We start from the raw sequence: 17,336 nt of genomic DNA on the forward strand, positions 1-17,336 counted from the left end.
GAGCGTCGGAGGCTGAGGGGTGACTGTATAGAGGTTTACAAAATTGAGGGGCATGGATATGGTAAATAGACAAGGTCTTTTCCCTAGGGTGGAGGAGTCCAGAACTAGAGGGCATAGGTTTAGGGTGAGAGGGGAAAGATATAAAAGAGACCTAACGGGCAACATTTTCATGCAGAGGGTGGTACATGTATGGAATGAGCTGCCATAGGAAGTGGGGGAGGCTGGCGCAATTGCAACATTTATAAGGCAACTGGATGGGTATATGAATAGGAAGGGTTTGAAGGGATACGAGCCAGGTGCTGGCAGGTGGGACTAGATTGGATTGGGATAGCTGGTCAGCATGGACGGGTAGACTGAAAGGTCTGTTTCCATGCTGTACATCTCTATAACTCTATGAAATGTTCACACACAACCAAAAGACACAGCAGCCCATAACAGCATCAATACATCGAATTGACAAGTCTATACAAAATGGTAGTCAAGGCAGATGCTATACAGTCAGTGAATTTTTACCCAGTCAAATTTTACCCAAAGAATTATGACTTTACTTCAGATAATTGGTTGACTCTTATCTGTCCCGTGAAGTGGTGTAGTAAGACAGTTATATCAAACTGCTATTCTGCTAATTCTAGAAAGCAGCCCACTATCACAATCTATCCAACAAGGCTGAGTAACAAATGCAAGCCTCGTTAATGACACCCATCTTGAGGGGGGGAAAAAAGTAAGCTTGCCCTGTTACCAGTGTCAATTGACATAAACTACTTTCTGGTATATGGCATTGACTGGATGGTTACTTGGTCCTGCCCCAGAGTTGTGTCATTATGTGACCACTCAGGATGACTAAAATAATACTGGAATCCTCTTGTGTGTATATATAGTGAAGAGGATGGATTTCAAAGCAGCCTACTAATGAACTGGACACCACCAGAGGCTCAAAGTGCTCTGTCCACGTGATAAGGTGGTAAATATAAACATTAGTTTGAGGGAAAAAGACCAGCACTGAAGGAAATGTACATTACTTGTAAGACACATGCACTGTGACAAAGAAAGAGTAAAGAACCAAGAGATGTTTGCCTTAGACATGGCCTGAGTTATTCACCTTATAGGTGCTGAAAGCAGCAGCCAGAACCAGGCTTTACTTGGAATAGGTTAATTCACAGAGCGAAATATTAATTCACAGAGCGAAACATTACAAGATTGTGTTTTAAAAATAGAGGAGTGGGCAATTTGGCCCACTGAATCAGCTGTGCCATTCAATATGATCATGTGAATCCTCTGATTCAACATCATACTTCTGTCCTCTCCCACCAGCCAACACCTCCAAATACAGGCACGTCGAGCATAGATCTCCTTCTGCCTCGAAACACGGGCCGGGTTGACAACTGGTCACAGATACAATAGTCAGAGAAAGACTTTTAAATTTCACCAGTGAAACTTGCTGTGCAGTTCAAAATGATAGCGCCCTCCAATCGATTTACATTGATATAACCTGTTGAATCTGCAGGACAGGCTGGAGGGCCAACATCTGCTCCTATGCCTGACTCATGTGCTTCAACTTTCTCCTCACTCAATACAACCAGCAGCAAATACAGAACTAGCTAGCAAAATCTAAGCAGCCCATCAGTGGTAATGAGAGCCACAACTTAAGGGTGCTCCTGTAGTAAGGCTTTTAGGATGTCAAAATATTGCTGACCTATTTAGGTTAAGTGCATATATTCCTTAGTAACTGCTTACATTGCTGTTCCTAGCTCAGTGCAAACAGTCGGCCAAACATGCAGAGGCTGCATAAATTGGGGAACAAACAGCAATATTACCAGCAGTCGAAATATCTACCTCACTGTCATTGATAAAATTCAAACTCAAAAACCAGCTTAAATGGTGCTCTCTGGAGATGTTAATGCACATCATAGAGTTCTCTTCCCTAGTGATCTTAGTTAAAAATCACACAACACCAGGTTATAGTCCAACAGGTTTAATTGGAAGCACATTAGCTTTCGGAGCCTTCATCAGGTGATTGTAGTTGTCAAAGATGAAGACGTTATGATCGAGGATAAAGCGGATGAGTTGCAGGATGGTGTTTGGAGATTGGCAGTTGTTGGTGTTGAGTACTGAGGCTGTTGCTACGATGCCATCCTTGTGGGGGATGCTGGTGTAGAGTGCGGAAACGTCCATTGTGACGAGGAATGTTCCCGGTTCGACTGGTCCGTGGGTGCGGAGTTTCTTAAGAAATCCGTAGTGTCGCGACAGAAGCTGGGGATCCCCTGTACAATAGGTTTCAAGATGCCTTCCACATAGCCAGAGAGATTCTCACATAGGGTCCCATTTCCCGATACGATGGGACGTCCCGGTGTGTTGGCTTTGTGTACCTTTGGAAGGCAGTAGAAGTCGCCTACACGAGAAGTAGGTGGGATGAGGGTGCGTAGGGAGCTCTGAAGGACTGGATCCAAAGTTCTGATTAGTGTGTTTAATTCTCGGGTATGTTCTTTGGTCGGATCAGCTGGTAGTTGCCTGTAGTGTTCCTGGTCATTCAGTTGTCGGTACACTTCCTTGCAGTAATCTGTTCTATATCACCTGATGAAGGAGCGTCGCTCCAAAAGCTAGTGTGCTTCCAATCAAACCTGTTAGACTAAAACCTGGTGTTATGTGATTTTTAACTTTGTACACCCCAGTCCAACACCGGCATCTCCGAATCATGACTAGTGATCTTAAGCGTTGTAAAATATACTGATTCACTGAAATATTTGGCATCTGACTTAGGGTTTATCCTGTTCTATTAAAACTGCTGCTCACTGTGCATGGACCCATTTAAAAATGAAGTGGTCACCCATTTAAGACACAGATGAGGAAACATGTGTTTGTTCCAGAGGGTTGAGAATCTCTGGAATTCCCTTCCTCAAAAGGCAGTGAATGCAGAATCTTTAAATATTTTTGAGGCAGAGCAAAATAAATTCCTGGTAACCAAAGGGATGAAAGATTTCTGGGGACGAACATGAATGTAAAGTTAAGGTTAAAATCAGATCAGCCACGACCTTACTGAAAGGCAGAGCAGGCTTGAAGGGCTGAACGGCCTGCTCTAATCCTTATTTCTCTAAGAAGGGGTTGTTTCAGGGGGTGGTGGGTTTGGATTTATTCTGTTCCCTAATTCTTAGGTCCACTGAAAAAGTTTGTGCTGCCCTCCCCCCCCCCCCGCCACCCCCGCCGTGAGATTTAGTGTATAACGTGTATACCTCCATCTGACAAAGATTAATATTGGCATTTAGTATTTTACAGGGGGCCAGAAGGAAATAGGAAGAGAGAGCAATACTGCCCTGTTCTCCTCTCAAGGTGAGGAGCTGTCAACAAACCATCCCTAAACTGCCAATCATCCTTCCACCAACTCAGTTATCCAATAGGTAAGATTAAAAACAGAACCAAAACAGAGATTGCTGGAGAAACTCAGGTCTGGCAGCATCTGTGGAGACAGGAACAGAGTTAACATCGAGTTCAATGACTCTGCTTCAGAACAAGATTAGAATCAGAGCTTATAAACGTTCAGCTCAGTGAAAGAGAGTTGGTGATGTATGTTGTAGGAATGATGGGGGGCAACAAGCATCTTTTCTGTTCAGAAAAAAATGTCATGATCACATAATGCAATTTACTCATCTTCTGGACATTTTTCAAGGGGAAAACAAAATACAATGAAAGGAGGATAAATAGATTTCTGCTTCATTTTACAATGCTATTAGGCAGGAACTGGGGCACCTAAATTGAGAACAGATGTTCTCAGGAAAATGCACAACAGAAACATGGAGGTTGTTCACTTGTTGATAGTGGCACAAACCTATTCAGCACTGAGGCAAGGGAGGGATGGTAGGGTGAAGGAACCTTGGGTGACAAGAGATGTGGAACATCTAGTCAAGAGGAAAAAGGAAGCTTACTTAAGATTGCAGAGGCAAGGATCAGACAGAGTTCTAGAGTGTTACAAGGTAGCCAGTAAGGAACTGAAGAATGGACTTAGAGCTGGAAGGGGGCATGAAAAAGCTTTGGCGGGTAGGATTAAGGAAAACTGTAAGACATTCTACAACTACGTGAGGAAAAAGAAGATGGCCAAAGTGAGGGTAAGGCTTATCAGAGATAGTGGAAGGAGCTTGTGCCTGGAGTCAGGTGGTGGTGGAGGTCCTTAATGAATACTTTGCTTCAGTATTCAGTGAGAAGGATCTTGTCTTTTGAGGACAGCATGAAACAGGTTGATATGCTCAAACAGGTTGATGTTAAGAAGGAGGATCTGCTGAAAATTTTCAAAAACATAAGGATAGATAAGTCCCCTGGGCCAGACGGGATAAACCATAGGTTGCTACAGAACGCAAGGGAAGAGACTGCTGCACCTTTGGCAATGATCTTTGCGTCCTCACTGTCCACTGGAGTAGTTCCAGATGACTGGAGGGTGGCAAATGTTATTCCCTTGCTCATGAAAGGGAATAGAGATAATCCTTGGAATTACAAACCAGTCAGTCAGTCATACATTTCCTGATGAAGAGCTTATGCCCGAAACGTCGATTCTCCTACTCCTTGGATGCTGCCTGACCTGAGCTTTTCCAGCACCACACTCTCGACTCTGATCTCCAGCATCTGCAGTCCTCTGGTTCTCCTAGTCTTACTACTACGGTGGGCAAAGTATTGGAGAGGATTCAGAGGGACAAGATTTATGATTACTTGGAAAACCATAGCTTGATAGTCAGCACGGCTTGCCTCAAGTCGTACTGAATTCTTTTGAGGATCTGACAAAACACACTGAAGAAGGTAGAGCAGTGGATATGGTGTACATGGATTTTAGCAAGATGTTTGAAAAGGTTCCCCATGGTAGGCTCATTCAGAAAGTAGGGAGGCATGGGCTACATGGAAATCTGGCTGACTTCATAAAGAATTGGGGCCCATAGAAGACAGTGGTAGTACAGTCAGATACATTAGGGACATTTAAGTGACTCTTGGATAGGCACATTGACGAAAGTGAATTTAAGGGCATGTGGGTTAGTTTGATCTTAAGAGTAAGATAAAAGGTCGGCACAACATCAAGGACAGAAGGGCTCTGCTATACTGTTCTATATTGCTCTGTCGTCCCATTCCTCACCTCCCCCCCCCCCCCACACCTCCCTTAGTCGAAGCAAAATGCTCAGAGGCAGACTATTGTTTTACCTCCTTCATCTTTATTCCGGGCCCTGGAGGGGGAGAGAACGACCACCCATGAGCACAGAGACATGAGTTCATGGTCTTCTCCGGAACAGCAGTTTCTCAATGAACTATATACTCATTTTACAGGGAGCAATATCCAGATAAGGCAAGACACAGTAATTTGGTGACCATTACAATCAACAAGTATCAATAGCAAAGATTAAGCCATCTACTGTTACACAGTGAATAACTGGTTTCACATAATGAATACTTTCCACCTTGTTAAACTGACCTCACGTACTGAATGCCATCTCCTCTTGTTAAATGGCTGTACATAATGAATGCTTTTCCACCTTGTTAACCCATTTCCCTTACCTCCAGCACCCCATTGTTAACTCTCAGTTCTTATCTGATCTGAGTCATGCTCAGCTGAAATGCTGGTTTCACAAAACTCCGAACTTAACTCTTTCCCTGTCTGCTTATACCCGATACACATTCTCACCTCCGTAAAACATTGCAAAAACTTAAGTCAAAAGGTTGTGAGAAGGAAGGTCTAAAAGCCTGATGGATAAGCTGATAGAAGTCAGATCAAGATAGTGGCTGAAGTTTAGTCAAAATGATTATCTGAATAAGCAGTTGGCTATTTTTGACTGAGCAGAGGAGACATTTCTTCAGCAAAGGATCATGAACCTTCAAAAGTTCAGAGTGTTGTGGATGCTCAGCCATTCAAATTATATATTCAAAATACAGCTACCATGGGAATCAAATGATATTGGGATAGTGCAGAAAGGGGTCAAAATTCAGTCATGACCTTGGAAAGTGGTAAAGCAGGTTCAAAGAGACAAATAACTAACTCTATCCTTCATATCAAATCATCCAAAATTGTTGAGGAAACAATTTAGCTCTTTGATGTGGGAGGTAGGCCGCCTACTTGCGGAACGTTTCAGAGAACACCTCTGGGATACCCGGACCAACCAACCCAACCATCCCGTGGCTCAACACTTCAACTCCCCCTCCCACTCCACCAAGGACATGCAGATCCTTGGACTCCTCCATCGCCAGACCATGGCAACACGACGGTTGGAGGAAGAGCGTCTCATCTTCCGCCTAGGAACCCTCCAACCACAAGGGATGAACTCGGATTTCTCCAGTTTCCTCATTTCCCCTCCCCCCACCTTGTCTCAGTCAAATCCCTCGAACTCAGCACCGCCTTCCTAACCTGCAATCTTCTTCCTGACCTTTCCGCCCCCACCTCCACTCCAGACTATCACCCTCACCTTGACCTCCCTCCACCTATCGCATTTCCAACGCCCCTCCCCCAAGTCCCTCCTCCCTTAGCCTGCTGGATACACTTTCCTCATTCCTGAAGGGCTCATGCCCGAAACGTCGATTCTCCTGCTCCTTGGATGCTGCCTGACCTGCTGCGCTTTTCCAGCAACACATTTTCAGCTCAAGTCTAAGCAAACCCAACTTCACAGGCAATCTAGTGTTATGAAACAAAGGTTGACCCCCCCCCCCCACCCAAAGAGGTAAAACCAAAATACCCAAAGAGCAGCACCTCACCCCATAATATGTAAAAAGAGGGTGAAAAGTGGTGCAACCTGCTTTTCAGCAACTTCTAGTAGTTGAATAAAATAAATCCCTGATACTCACTAAAATTAACAAGTAACAATTTATCTAACAGTGAACAAATTAAAGAAACTATAACCAAATCACAAATTCCTTTTAACTACTAACTATTCCCGAACAAAACAGATTCTAATGGTATGCTGTTCTAATAAATAAAAGTCTCACTCAGAAACAAAATAAAACAGAATTCACAGTCTCTCGAAATTATAGCCAGGTTGTGTCTTCTTCCTCAATTCTCGTGTCAGGAATATCTTCTCCATCGTCAGTACTGCTGTTTTTTTTAGATGGTGCTTTCTATAAGACATAGGTGAGACAATGACAGCCAGCGCTTCTCTCTCAAGAGCAGAGAGCCATTAGCTCTGGCAGATGGCAGCTTACTCTGAGGTCTTTGCCCAACTGCCCCCCTTCTTTTATATCCCTGATGACATCAATAGTTCTTACAATAGGTTGTCAAAACCATCAGATTTAAATTTAATAAGTTTTTGGTATCTAAGTGCCTGGTTCAAATTGATTGGCTAAACTCAAAAACCTGTTTTCTTGGTACAAACTGCTGCTTGGTCTTTCGATACAAATGTTTCAGTTCAGGCTCTGTGTGCTGCCAAACTCAAGTTGCTAGTCACAGACATCCATGTGAGATCTCCAAGCACAGAAAAGTACCATCTTTTAAAAGGAACCGCGCAACGCTTTCCCCATTTTACAAACATCAAATTCTAACTTCCTGCCTGCCAATCTACAATTACTTCATCCAACTTTGCAACACTAATAGGTTGGAAAGAGCACTAAGAGTGTGATGTACATCGTGAAAAATGGAGTCACCTTAAGTAACCATCTGCTGATACTCTAGCAGACTGAACAACGGGGTATCCAGGCACAAAACACTCCTGCTAAGTGCAAGCAGAGTCAGAGTCATACAGATGTACAGCACAGAAATAGAACCTTCAGTCAAACTCATCCATGCCAACCAGATATCACAACCTAATCTAGTCCCACCTGCCAGCACCTGGCCCATATACCTCCAAACCCTTCCTACTCATATACCCATCCAGATGCCTTTTAAATGTTGCAATTGTACTAGCCTCCACCACTTCCTCTGGCAGCTCATTCCATACATGTACCACCCTCAGCGTGAAAAATTTGCCCCTTAGGTCTCTTTCAAACCTTCCCCTCTCACCCTAAACCTATGCCCTCTAGTTCTGGACTCCATCACCCCAGGGAAAAGACTTTGTCTATTTACCCTATCCATGCCCCTCATGATTTTATAAACCTCTATAAGGTCACCCCTCAGCCTTTGATGCTCCATGCAAAACAGCCCCAGCCTGTTCAGCCTGTCCCTATAGCGCAAATCCTCCAACCCTGATAACATCCTTGTAAATCCTTTCTGAACCCTTTCAAGTTACACAACATCCTTCCGATAGGAAGGCGACCAGAACTACATGCAATATTCCAACAGTGGCCCAACTAATGTCCCGTACAACTGTAACATGACCTCCCAACTCCTGTATTCAATACTCTGACCAATAAAGGAAAGCATACCAAACGCCTTCTTCACTATCCTATCTACCTGCAACTCCACTTCAAGGTCTCTTTGTTCAGCAATACTCCCCAGAACCTTACCATTAAGTGTATAAGCCTGGCTAAGATTTGCTTTCCCAAAATGCAGCAGCTCACATTTATCGGAATTAAACTCCATCTGCCATGTCTCAGCCCATTGGCCCATCTGGTCCAGATCCTGTTGTAATCTGAGGTAACCTCCTTCGCTGTCCACTACACCTCCAATTTTAATGTCACCTTCAAATTTACCAACTATACCTCTTACGCTCACATCCAAATCATTTATATAAAAGACGAAAAGTAGAGGGCCCAGCACCAATCCTTGTGGCACTCCATTGGTCACAGGCCTCCAGTCTGAAAAACAACCCTCCACCACCACCCTCAGTCTTTTACCTTTGAGTCAGTTATGTATCCAAATGGCTAGTTCTCCCTGTATTCTATCAGCTCTAACCTTGCTAACCGGTTTCCCATGAGGAACCTTGTCGTACGTCTTACTGAAGTGCATGTAGATCACATCTACCACTCTGCCCTCATCAATCCTCTTTGTTACTTCAAAAAACTCAATCAAGTTAGTGAGACATGATTTCCCACGCACAAAGCCATGTTGACTATCCCTAATCAGTCCTTGCCTTTCCAAATACATGTACATCCTGTCCCTCAGGATTCCCTCCAGCAACTTGCCCACCACCGACGTCAGGCTCACCAGTCTATAGTTCCTGGCTTGTCCTTACCACCTTTCTTAAATAGTGGCACCACGTAAGCCAACCTCTAGTCTTCCAGCACCTCACCTGTGACTATCAATGATACAAATATCTCAGCAAGGGGCCCAGCAATCATTTCCCTAGCTTCCCACAGAGTTCTAGAGTCTACCTAATCAGGTCCTGGGGATTTATCCACCTTTATGCATTTCAAGACATCCAGCACTTCTTCCTCTGTAATATGTACATTTTGCAAGATGTCACCATCTATTTCCCTACATTCTATATCTTCCATGTCACCACTGATACTCGTTTAGAATCTCCATTTTCTGCAACTCCACACAAAGGCCGCCTTGATGATCTTTGAGGGGCCTTATTCTCTCCCCAGTTACTCTTTTGTCCTTAATGAATTCGTAAAAACCCTTTGGATTCTCCTTGACTCTATTTGCCAAAACTATCTTATGTCCCCTTTTTGCCCTCCCCCTTAAGTATAGTCCTACTGTATTTATACTCCTTTAAGGATTCACTTGATCTGTCCTGTCTATACCTGACATATGCTTCCTTCTTTTTCTTAACCAAACCCTCCATTTTCTTTAGTCATTCAGCATTCCCTATACCTACCAGCCTTCCCTTTCACCCTAACAGGAATATATTTACTCTAGATTCTCGTTATCTCATTTCTGAAGGCTTCCCATTTTCCAGCCGTCCCCTTACCTGTGAACATCTTCCCCCAATCAGCTTTCCAAAGTTCTTGCCTAATACTATCAAAATTGGCCTTTCTCCAATTTACAACTTGATCCGGTCGATCTTTTTCCATCACTATTTTAAAACTAACGGTCACTGGCCCCAAAGTGCTCCCCCACTGACACCTCAGTCACCTGCCCTGCCTTATTTCCCAAGAGTAGGTCACGTTTTGCATCTTCTCTCGTAGGTACATCCACATACTGAATCAGAAAAGTTTCGTGTACACACTTAAATTCCTCTCTATCTAATCCCTTAACACTATGACAGTCCCAATCTATGTTGGGAAAGTTAAAATCTCCTACCATAACCATCCTTTATTCTTACAAATAACTCAGATCTCTTTACAAATTTGTTGTTCAATTTCCCTCTGACTATTCGAGGCAACAGTCGTCTTTTAAGTCAGGAACGATCAGTAATTTCTTAAGAGCTAGCAATACAGGAAACAGACCATTCTGGTCTATGTTTATGCTCCACACAAGTCCCCTTCCATCCTATTACATCTCATCCTATCAGTACATTTTTAAATTTTCTTTATCCTTCATACATTTATCTGGTTTCCCCTTGCTACACACTTTTATTAACCCTCCAGTCAGGGCTTTCACATTCTCAGGTAAAGGAATTTCTCCTGAATTCCATTGAGTTTCTTAATCACCCTCTTACATTGCTTTTTCTTAAAATCGGACTCCCTGCTAATTGGAATTTTCTATGCATTTGTCATATCAAAGAAATTTTCTCCCCCAGAGAAAATAGCCCCAGGTCTTTCCTGTTAGTTGTCCCCTCTCATGGCTCTGATGCTATCCTTATAAACCTTCTTTACACCTTCTCCAGTGCCTCTGTAGGCAGTAGTACAGGATTGCTAACAGTACTACACAAAGCCCACAAGTTTCAATTACATTTGATCACTTAACTAAGTATTTCATAAACGTGACGACTACAACTATCTAACCAACCTGCTTTTGTTTGAACACAAAGAGCCAACAGCCATTGATACAGTTAGAGCATAAGCCCTTCTTCAGGAATCTGAAGAAGGGCTTATGCCCGAAACGTCAATTCTCCTGCTCCTTTGATGCTGCCTGACCTGCTGCGCTTTTCCAGCAACACATTTTTAAGCTCTGATCTTCAGCATCTGCAGTCCTCACTTTCTCCTACAGATAGAGCACGTTAACATTTTAAATCGATGTACATGTTTGACAAGATAGATGCTGAGAGTTTCTCTGCTGACAACAGCAGCACTTTCTACCAAAGTGACTAAAGGCCATACAATGGAAGAATTTGAATATTTCCTAAAAACATACTCCTCATATCCATTCTCTAAACTTGCTAATTCTTACACAAAAACCATTAAAACATGAAATTCAGTAAAATACAGAAGACAGACATTAGACCATTCATGCCTATGCTGACTCCGGTAAGGAGCAATTCAACTAATGCCACCCCCCGATTCTCTCTCTGCACCCCACCGCCTGGTTATAGACCATCCCCAACCAAGGAGAATTTGCCTTTCTCTCCACTCTACCCATCTTCGAATCCCTTCAGTGTGAAAATAGGCCATTTGACCCCTCAAGTCCACACTGAACCTTTAGGTCTGGAGAACAAGCCTAACCTTTTCAGACTCTCCTCCAATAACCCTTTGTTAAAGTCCGATGGTACCCATAGAATTGTCTACGATGTTCCAGGTGATGCCTAACCAGTGATTTGCAATTACCCTCTTAATTCCATACCTGTTTCTAAATCCAAATAATCCACACGCTTTTTAAACACCAATCACTTGCCCTGCCATTCTCAAAGATTTGTGCCTATGGACAAGGTCCCTCTGCTCATTGACACTTTTTGCAAACACGCCAATTATAACATCCTGCCTTGGCACACTTGTACTCAAAGTGCATTATTTGAGAGTTCTGCACATTGAATTCCACCTCCATGATCCCCCACAGTTCACCAATCTGAAGCCTACAAGCATCCTTGTAATTCACTACTATGTAGCCCAGTGGAATTCTTTCAGCTTCCATTTAGCATCTCCCTAATAGCTGGTAACATGAGTACCCATGGGCATAGAAACACTGCATAACAGGGCACATCATTTGGATGAAGAATTCCAGCAACATCCTTGCATCACGTTTTGAGCCAGTCATAGCCTTATGCAGACCTGAAGGGGGGGAAACTTTGAGACAAACACAAAAGAACCACCATGCTGGCAAGAAGCATGCTCTACTAAGGCAGGAAAAAAAGCCAGCTCCCTACTGCTGCAGAAGGAACAAAACACAGGAAAAGCAGGACGTCTTTCAGGTCAGGAAAAAAAACCCCACCACCACTTCACCCAGAGAGAATTCAAACAAAAAGCAACCCACACTAACGGCTGTTTCTGTGTTTAGCTGCTCCTGTATCGCCCTGTCTGTCTCAGTGTGCTCGTCCTGGTCATGCTCAAACAGCTCAGTTGATGTTAGAAACGTTTGCATACAGACCGGACAGATGAAGCCCTGGAAAAGGTGTTAATCGCAACTATAATTCTGAAAGTTAAGAGTGAGATCAAGCACAACAAATTCTAATGTCATCCCAACTCTGAAGGTGACACAGGCACATACTCAGATTTTAAAAAAAGAAAGAGAATCTCGACCACATTAGGTAATTAGGCATGATTTAAATAAAGCTTGTAACATGACTAATGTCCCTTCTGCTTGACTAATGAATGAGCAACACATACAAACATGGTCACATGTGCTAAGCCATTTAGAAACGGAATCTGGGAGCATTTTTACACACAAAGGGTAACTCAAATCCAGAACCCTCTCATCCAATGGGGAGCAGCTGGAAGTCTAGGATCGACAGGCATTTTGACCAGGAAGCGTTTTGAGGAATTTGGAGCAAAGTTTGGTAAAATGGAAAGGAAATACAGGTCAGCTATGATCTAACAATGGTGAAAGATGCTATAGTAGCTGAATGGTCTCCTCCTTTTGCTACGTTCATCACATTCAGGCAGTCACTCTGCGCCATGCTTAGCGAAAATCACATCCTTAAGGATGAAGGTAAGATGACAAAGTTATCTCAATCAATTCTACAATAACAGGAAGGCATCTGCATAAGGGTCTTCAATTCCAGTTTCTTGGACTCTATAATGCTTCTTGTCCATTTCCTTTTGCTATGTAGTTTTAAAGCTGAAATGTTTGACAATGAAGACGTCCACAAGTTCATTAAAGTCAGTGCACAGAGCAGTTGTCATCACCATAATAATACCTCGCTGCATTCTTTAGATTTGATCAGGCAACGGTTCAAACACTAGTGGCCCTTCTCGAAGTCAACTCCACAAACATTCAAACAAAAACTTCTGCAAAGTCTTCTTCAATGGACCGGACACTGTCAGGATGACCGAAAAGCATCTCCTGTGCCAAGTCCTGATTTCTGAACTCTCAAGTTCCAGGAGATGACAAAGAAAACCTTCCAAAGACAAGCGAGCTCTTCTTGAAATGCGGCAGTACTGGCATTAGGCACTGACAGGTGCTTGCTAGCTATTGTTCAACGTGGTGACACCCATCCATGGAAGTTGCATTCCAATTTGAGTCCAATTAATCCTGATGGGACAGAGCAGTGGCAGTGGAGGAAAGAGGAGGAACTAAATCCCACGCAGCAGATCCCAATGCTTTGTATGACAACCTGACCCCCATGTCCAAAAATGTGCGGGTTGAGAATTGGCCTCTTTAGTCTTGACAAAAGCTCAGAACCAAGTAGAAATCATCCTCAAACTGAGGGACAGTTGCTGACAACCTGTCACTGTCTGAGCTTTCATTTCCTCTTGATCTCCATCCCAGGTACAGAATTCCTTGTATCACCTCAAAGACCTTCGGTGCATTCCCATTTCCGGTTTTGCTCCCTTCAAGCATGTAACAAATCACTTCAGAGATCATTCTTACTCCCCAACCTTCTTGTTTTTTTATTCTGATACTTGTCCGTTGCTCTCGAATGCCTGATCCCTACCCAGGTGTAGACTGGCATTTCCAACTTCATGTTTCATGATCAGATTGACAGTGGATACAGTATTAGTTTCGTTTGTACATCTCTCAGTGCTCATTCGTCAAGTAGACCTCACAGAGCAACCTTCATTCTTCAAACAGGTACTGATGAACATTAACTAGTCAGTGTCAAGGTTGGTGCCAAGAGCAGAAGGAAAAACATTTTAAATGAGTTAAATTATATAACGAGCAGACGGAAAATGCCTGAATTTTCATGGGTCAGCAATGACCCTTAGCATTTTACTCAAAGAAACAAGGGAACATTTGAGGTTATATAGTCCATTGAGCTTGTTTCACCATTCAATGAGATCATGGCTGACCTGGATCTGCTCAACTCCGCCACTTGCGTTCCGTGTACCCTCAACACAAACAAAAACATATTAATCCCAAATTTGCATTTTTCATCAGGTCCACCGAATCCAGTCTTTTTTGGGGACATAAACTTAATGTTTACTAGATCAAAGCAACTGCAGAAAAATCCAATTAAAATAAAACTGGAAGGGGCTGTCGTGGCACAGTGGCAGTGTCCCTACCTCTGAACCAGAGGCCTGGGATCAAGTTCAGAGATGTGTAATAACATCTCTGAACAGGTTGATTAGAAAATATCTCAAAACAAAACTGCTTGGGTCACCTAGCATTACCCTTGGTTAACTGTCTGCATGGATAATTATAAATGGACAGTGAACATTGCTCATGCCAGCAAAACATTCATTCCAGGAGAGAAATCAATTAAAAACAGCTTCCTGTTATTCCCCATAAATGGGCTCACCATTAAGGTTATGCCCCCTTGCTCTCATACCAGAGTAAATAGTTTCCATCCCTCTGCTCTTGAAAATCTTTTCATCATTTTTAAAAACACCTTGGTTAGACCTTCTCCTATTGCTGCACTCGACAGAATAAAAGGTTAATCTTCCCGAGGTGCCCTCAATTTGGACAAAATCTATTCGAATCCTTTCTCCCTCTGTTGTACCAGCTAATTTTGAACAAATAAAACGTACATATTGTTTCATTTACTTACCTCAGAACCACCTTCATTATTGACTTCCACAGCTGGCGCTGTTGTCACTGAGGTGTCTGGGTCAGAACTCCCAGAGCCTAGAGGTGTCTGTAGGAGAGGAAAACATTATCAGGTCAGACAGAATGAACATAATCCTGTAAAGTAAGGTGCTTCACACTGAGCTAACCCAGGAGAGAATTGCAAGGGCGCAACACTACGTCTCTCACCATTTCCAAAGGTTCCCCCTCCTGCAGGCTTCCAGATCCAAAGACAGTCAGGGATACAGCCTATGGCTTTATGTGCAATCAATCTTGATGATTGCATGACAGCTTACCTCAGATACTAACCTACATCTTCCAGGATGTGTGCACCTCCCCTCCATAAGTATGACTATAATCAAAAGCCCAGGCTCAAGTGGGTGAAGTAGACCAAGTAGGACTCCAACCACTGGTTGCAGCAGCATTACTATCAAGGCCTGGGGGAATCCACAATGTCCACCAACTCAACTGCTCTTGGATGACTTACAAAATAAAGACACTGTAGGAATGCAAGATTTTATGACACAAAGTGCATTACAATAACTGAAGTTGTTTTTGGCAACGTTGTGATAAAACCCAATAGCCACTTTTAGAACACAAGAGGAAACTGCTCTGTTCTTATCTGAAACAGGACCACATGGTTTTTCACATCCATCTAAGCGGCAGGCTGGGGCCTCAATATTTCTTTTCAACATGCCATCTGATAGATGGCACTTCTGACATTGTGCAGTGCTATGGAAGTTCAGCAGAGTGTCAGCCTGGATTCCTGTAGAATCCCTACAGTCAGGAAACAGGTCATTCAGTCCATCAAGTACTCTGACCCTCCAAACAGCATCTCACCCAGACCATCCCTGTAATCCTGCAATTCCCATGGCTAACCCACCTATCCAGCACATCGCTGAACACTATGGGCAATTTAGCATGGCCAATCCACCTAACCTGTATATCTTAGACTGTGGAAGAAAAACAGAGCACCCAGAGGAAATTCACGCAGGCCTGACATGAAGGTGGAATCAAACACGGGTCCCTGGTGCCATGAGGCAGCAGTGCTAATAACTGAGCCACTGTGCCACCCTAAATTTTGCACTCAATGAGAACTAAAAGCCAGGACAAAAGAGGCTAGTGAGCGACGGTCAAGTTGTCACTAGCAGTACATGCTTCCAATTTGCAGAAAGATTTTGATGAGCATCGTTAATTCCATTGCTCGAGAATCACCATATAAAATGTTTGTAAAACTCATTGCATAATACAGTTAGCTTTGACTAAGATATTAAGATTTCACTTAAAAAGAACATGATCATTGAACACATCAAATTACAATTACAACTAACTTCCTACATTTTTCAGTCATTTTTCCACCAAAACAAAAGGCAAAACTCAAAACCTAATGAGGTGCCTGTTGAAACAACTGTGTTAGTACTTCCTTCATGATAAATATTTTTCAATACTTGATGAAAAGTTTAACTGAATTCTTCAAAGAACTGGCCAGTTAGTTTCAACAAGTGAACCTTCTGTGACCAATTTCAAACATGTCAATAAGAGAAGACTGAATGTCAACTGGGAAGTAGTAATTGGTCAGGCTTTAAAATCACAGTGGCACAGGGGATTCAGTGCTTTATTTCCCCTCCAAACTCCACTCTGATTTTTCCCCTTCCACTCTTCTTCGCTCCCACTCACATTCAGTGTGCACTGCCTGTAACGGGCTTTGAGTGTAAATTTCTAATTTGTTAGCTGGGTGATTTACTGGTGGTGGTTAATGGTTAACAATAACGTCAATGATCGGGTGGCAGAAGAGATGCTCAGGTGTGTTTATAACACTTTCGAATATAAAGTCGGTTTGGGTCTCTTGCAATAATGTCCCTGTCTTGGAACAAGGTCACCCAGGTTCAAGTCCCACCTGCTCCTGAGGGATTTAATAAATCTCTGAACAAGTTGTTTAGAAAATATCTAAAGTCACACTGGGACTCTTGTAGTACAATGCAGTATCTTTACCATGGGCCAGAAAGCTTGAGTTCAACTCCCACCTGCTCCAGAAGTGTGTCATAACATCTCTCTGAGCAATGTGAAGACTTAAAAAAATGAAGAGGAGAAAAATGTAGAAGAGAGATGGAGTGTCAGCAAAATAATTCCTCCAACAATGTAGTATTCCCTCAATACCAGACTGGACAGTCAGCCTGGAACACGGGTGTAAGTCTCATATCTGGGGCATGACTGAAAGGTGACAGAAAGCATACTACCCCTCTAAGTGGTAACTCACATTAAGAAAGTACAACAGAGCAAGTGGCTATTTTGTTAATGGTCATACTTAGTGACCGTATGTGATCGAAAAAGGGTACATAATTCAGAGACTCTTAAGTTCAGGTAACGGAATCAAATGAAACGGAGCAAAGATGATGGAAAGAGGTACAGATCAACCGCAAAACAGGCAGAAAGAGCAGCATGGCCTTCTGCTCTTTCAAAGTTGGTCACAAAACAATGGATATCATGAGTGCGATATCAGTGCCAGTCCAATGAAGCAAAGCTGCAG

The 17,336-nt window shown here is 43.0% G+C and overlaps 1 protein-coding gene across 1 annotated transcript in view; it reads right to left on the reverse strand.

Annotated features, from left to right (window-relative positions):
• Nucleotides 1-14,883, reverse strand: part of eea1 (early endosome antigen 1) — a 99,998-nt gene extending 85,115 nt beyond the window's left edge. Inside the window, exons 1-2 of the mRNA XM_043713344.2 lie at nucleotides 14,793-14,883; nucleotides 12,119-12,247 (exon numbers count right to left, since the gene is read on the reverse strand). Of these exons, the coding sequence (XP_043569279.2) occupies nucleotides 12,119-12,226 (108 nt within the window). The 5' untranslated portion in view covers nucleotides 12,227-12,247; nucleotides 14,793-14,883. The remainder of the gene's footprint in view (nucleotides 1-12,118; nucleotides 12,248-14,792) is intronic.
• Nucleotides 14,884-17,336: the final 2,453 nt, after the last annotated feature.

The sequence above is a fragment of the Chiloscyllium plagiosum genome, unplaced genomic scaffold, assembly GCF_037043375.1.
Source record: "Chiloscyllium plagiosum isolate Xiang-an unplaced genomic scaffold, Cpla_swu_hap1 HiC_scaffold_23, whole genome shotgun sequence".
Lineage (NCBI taxonomy): Eukaryota > Metazoa > Chordata > Chondrichthyes > Orectolobiformes > Hemiscylliidae > Chiloscyllium > Chiloscyllium plagiosum.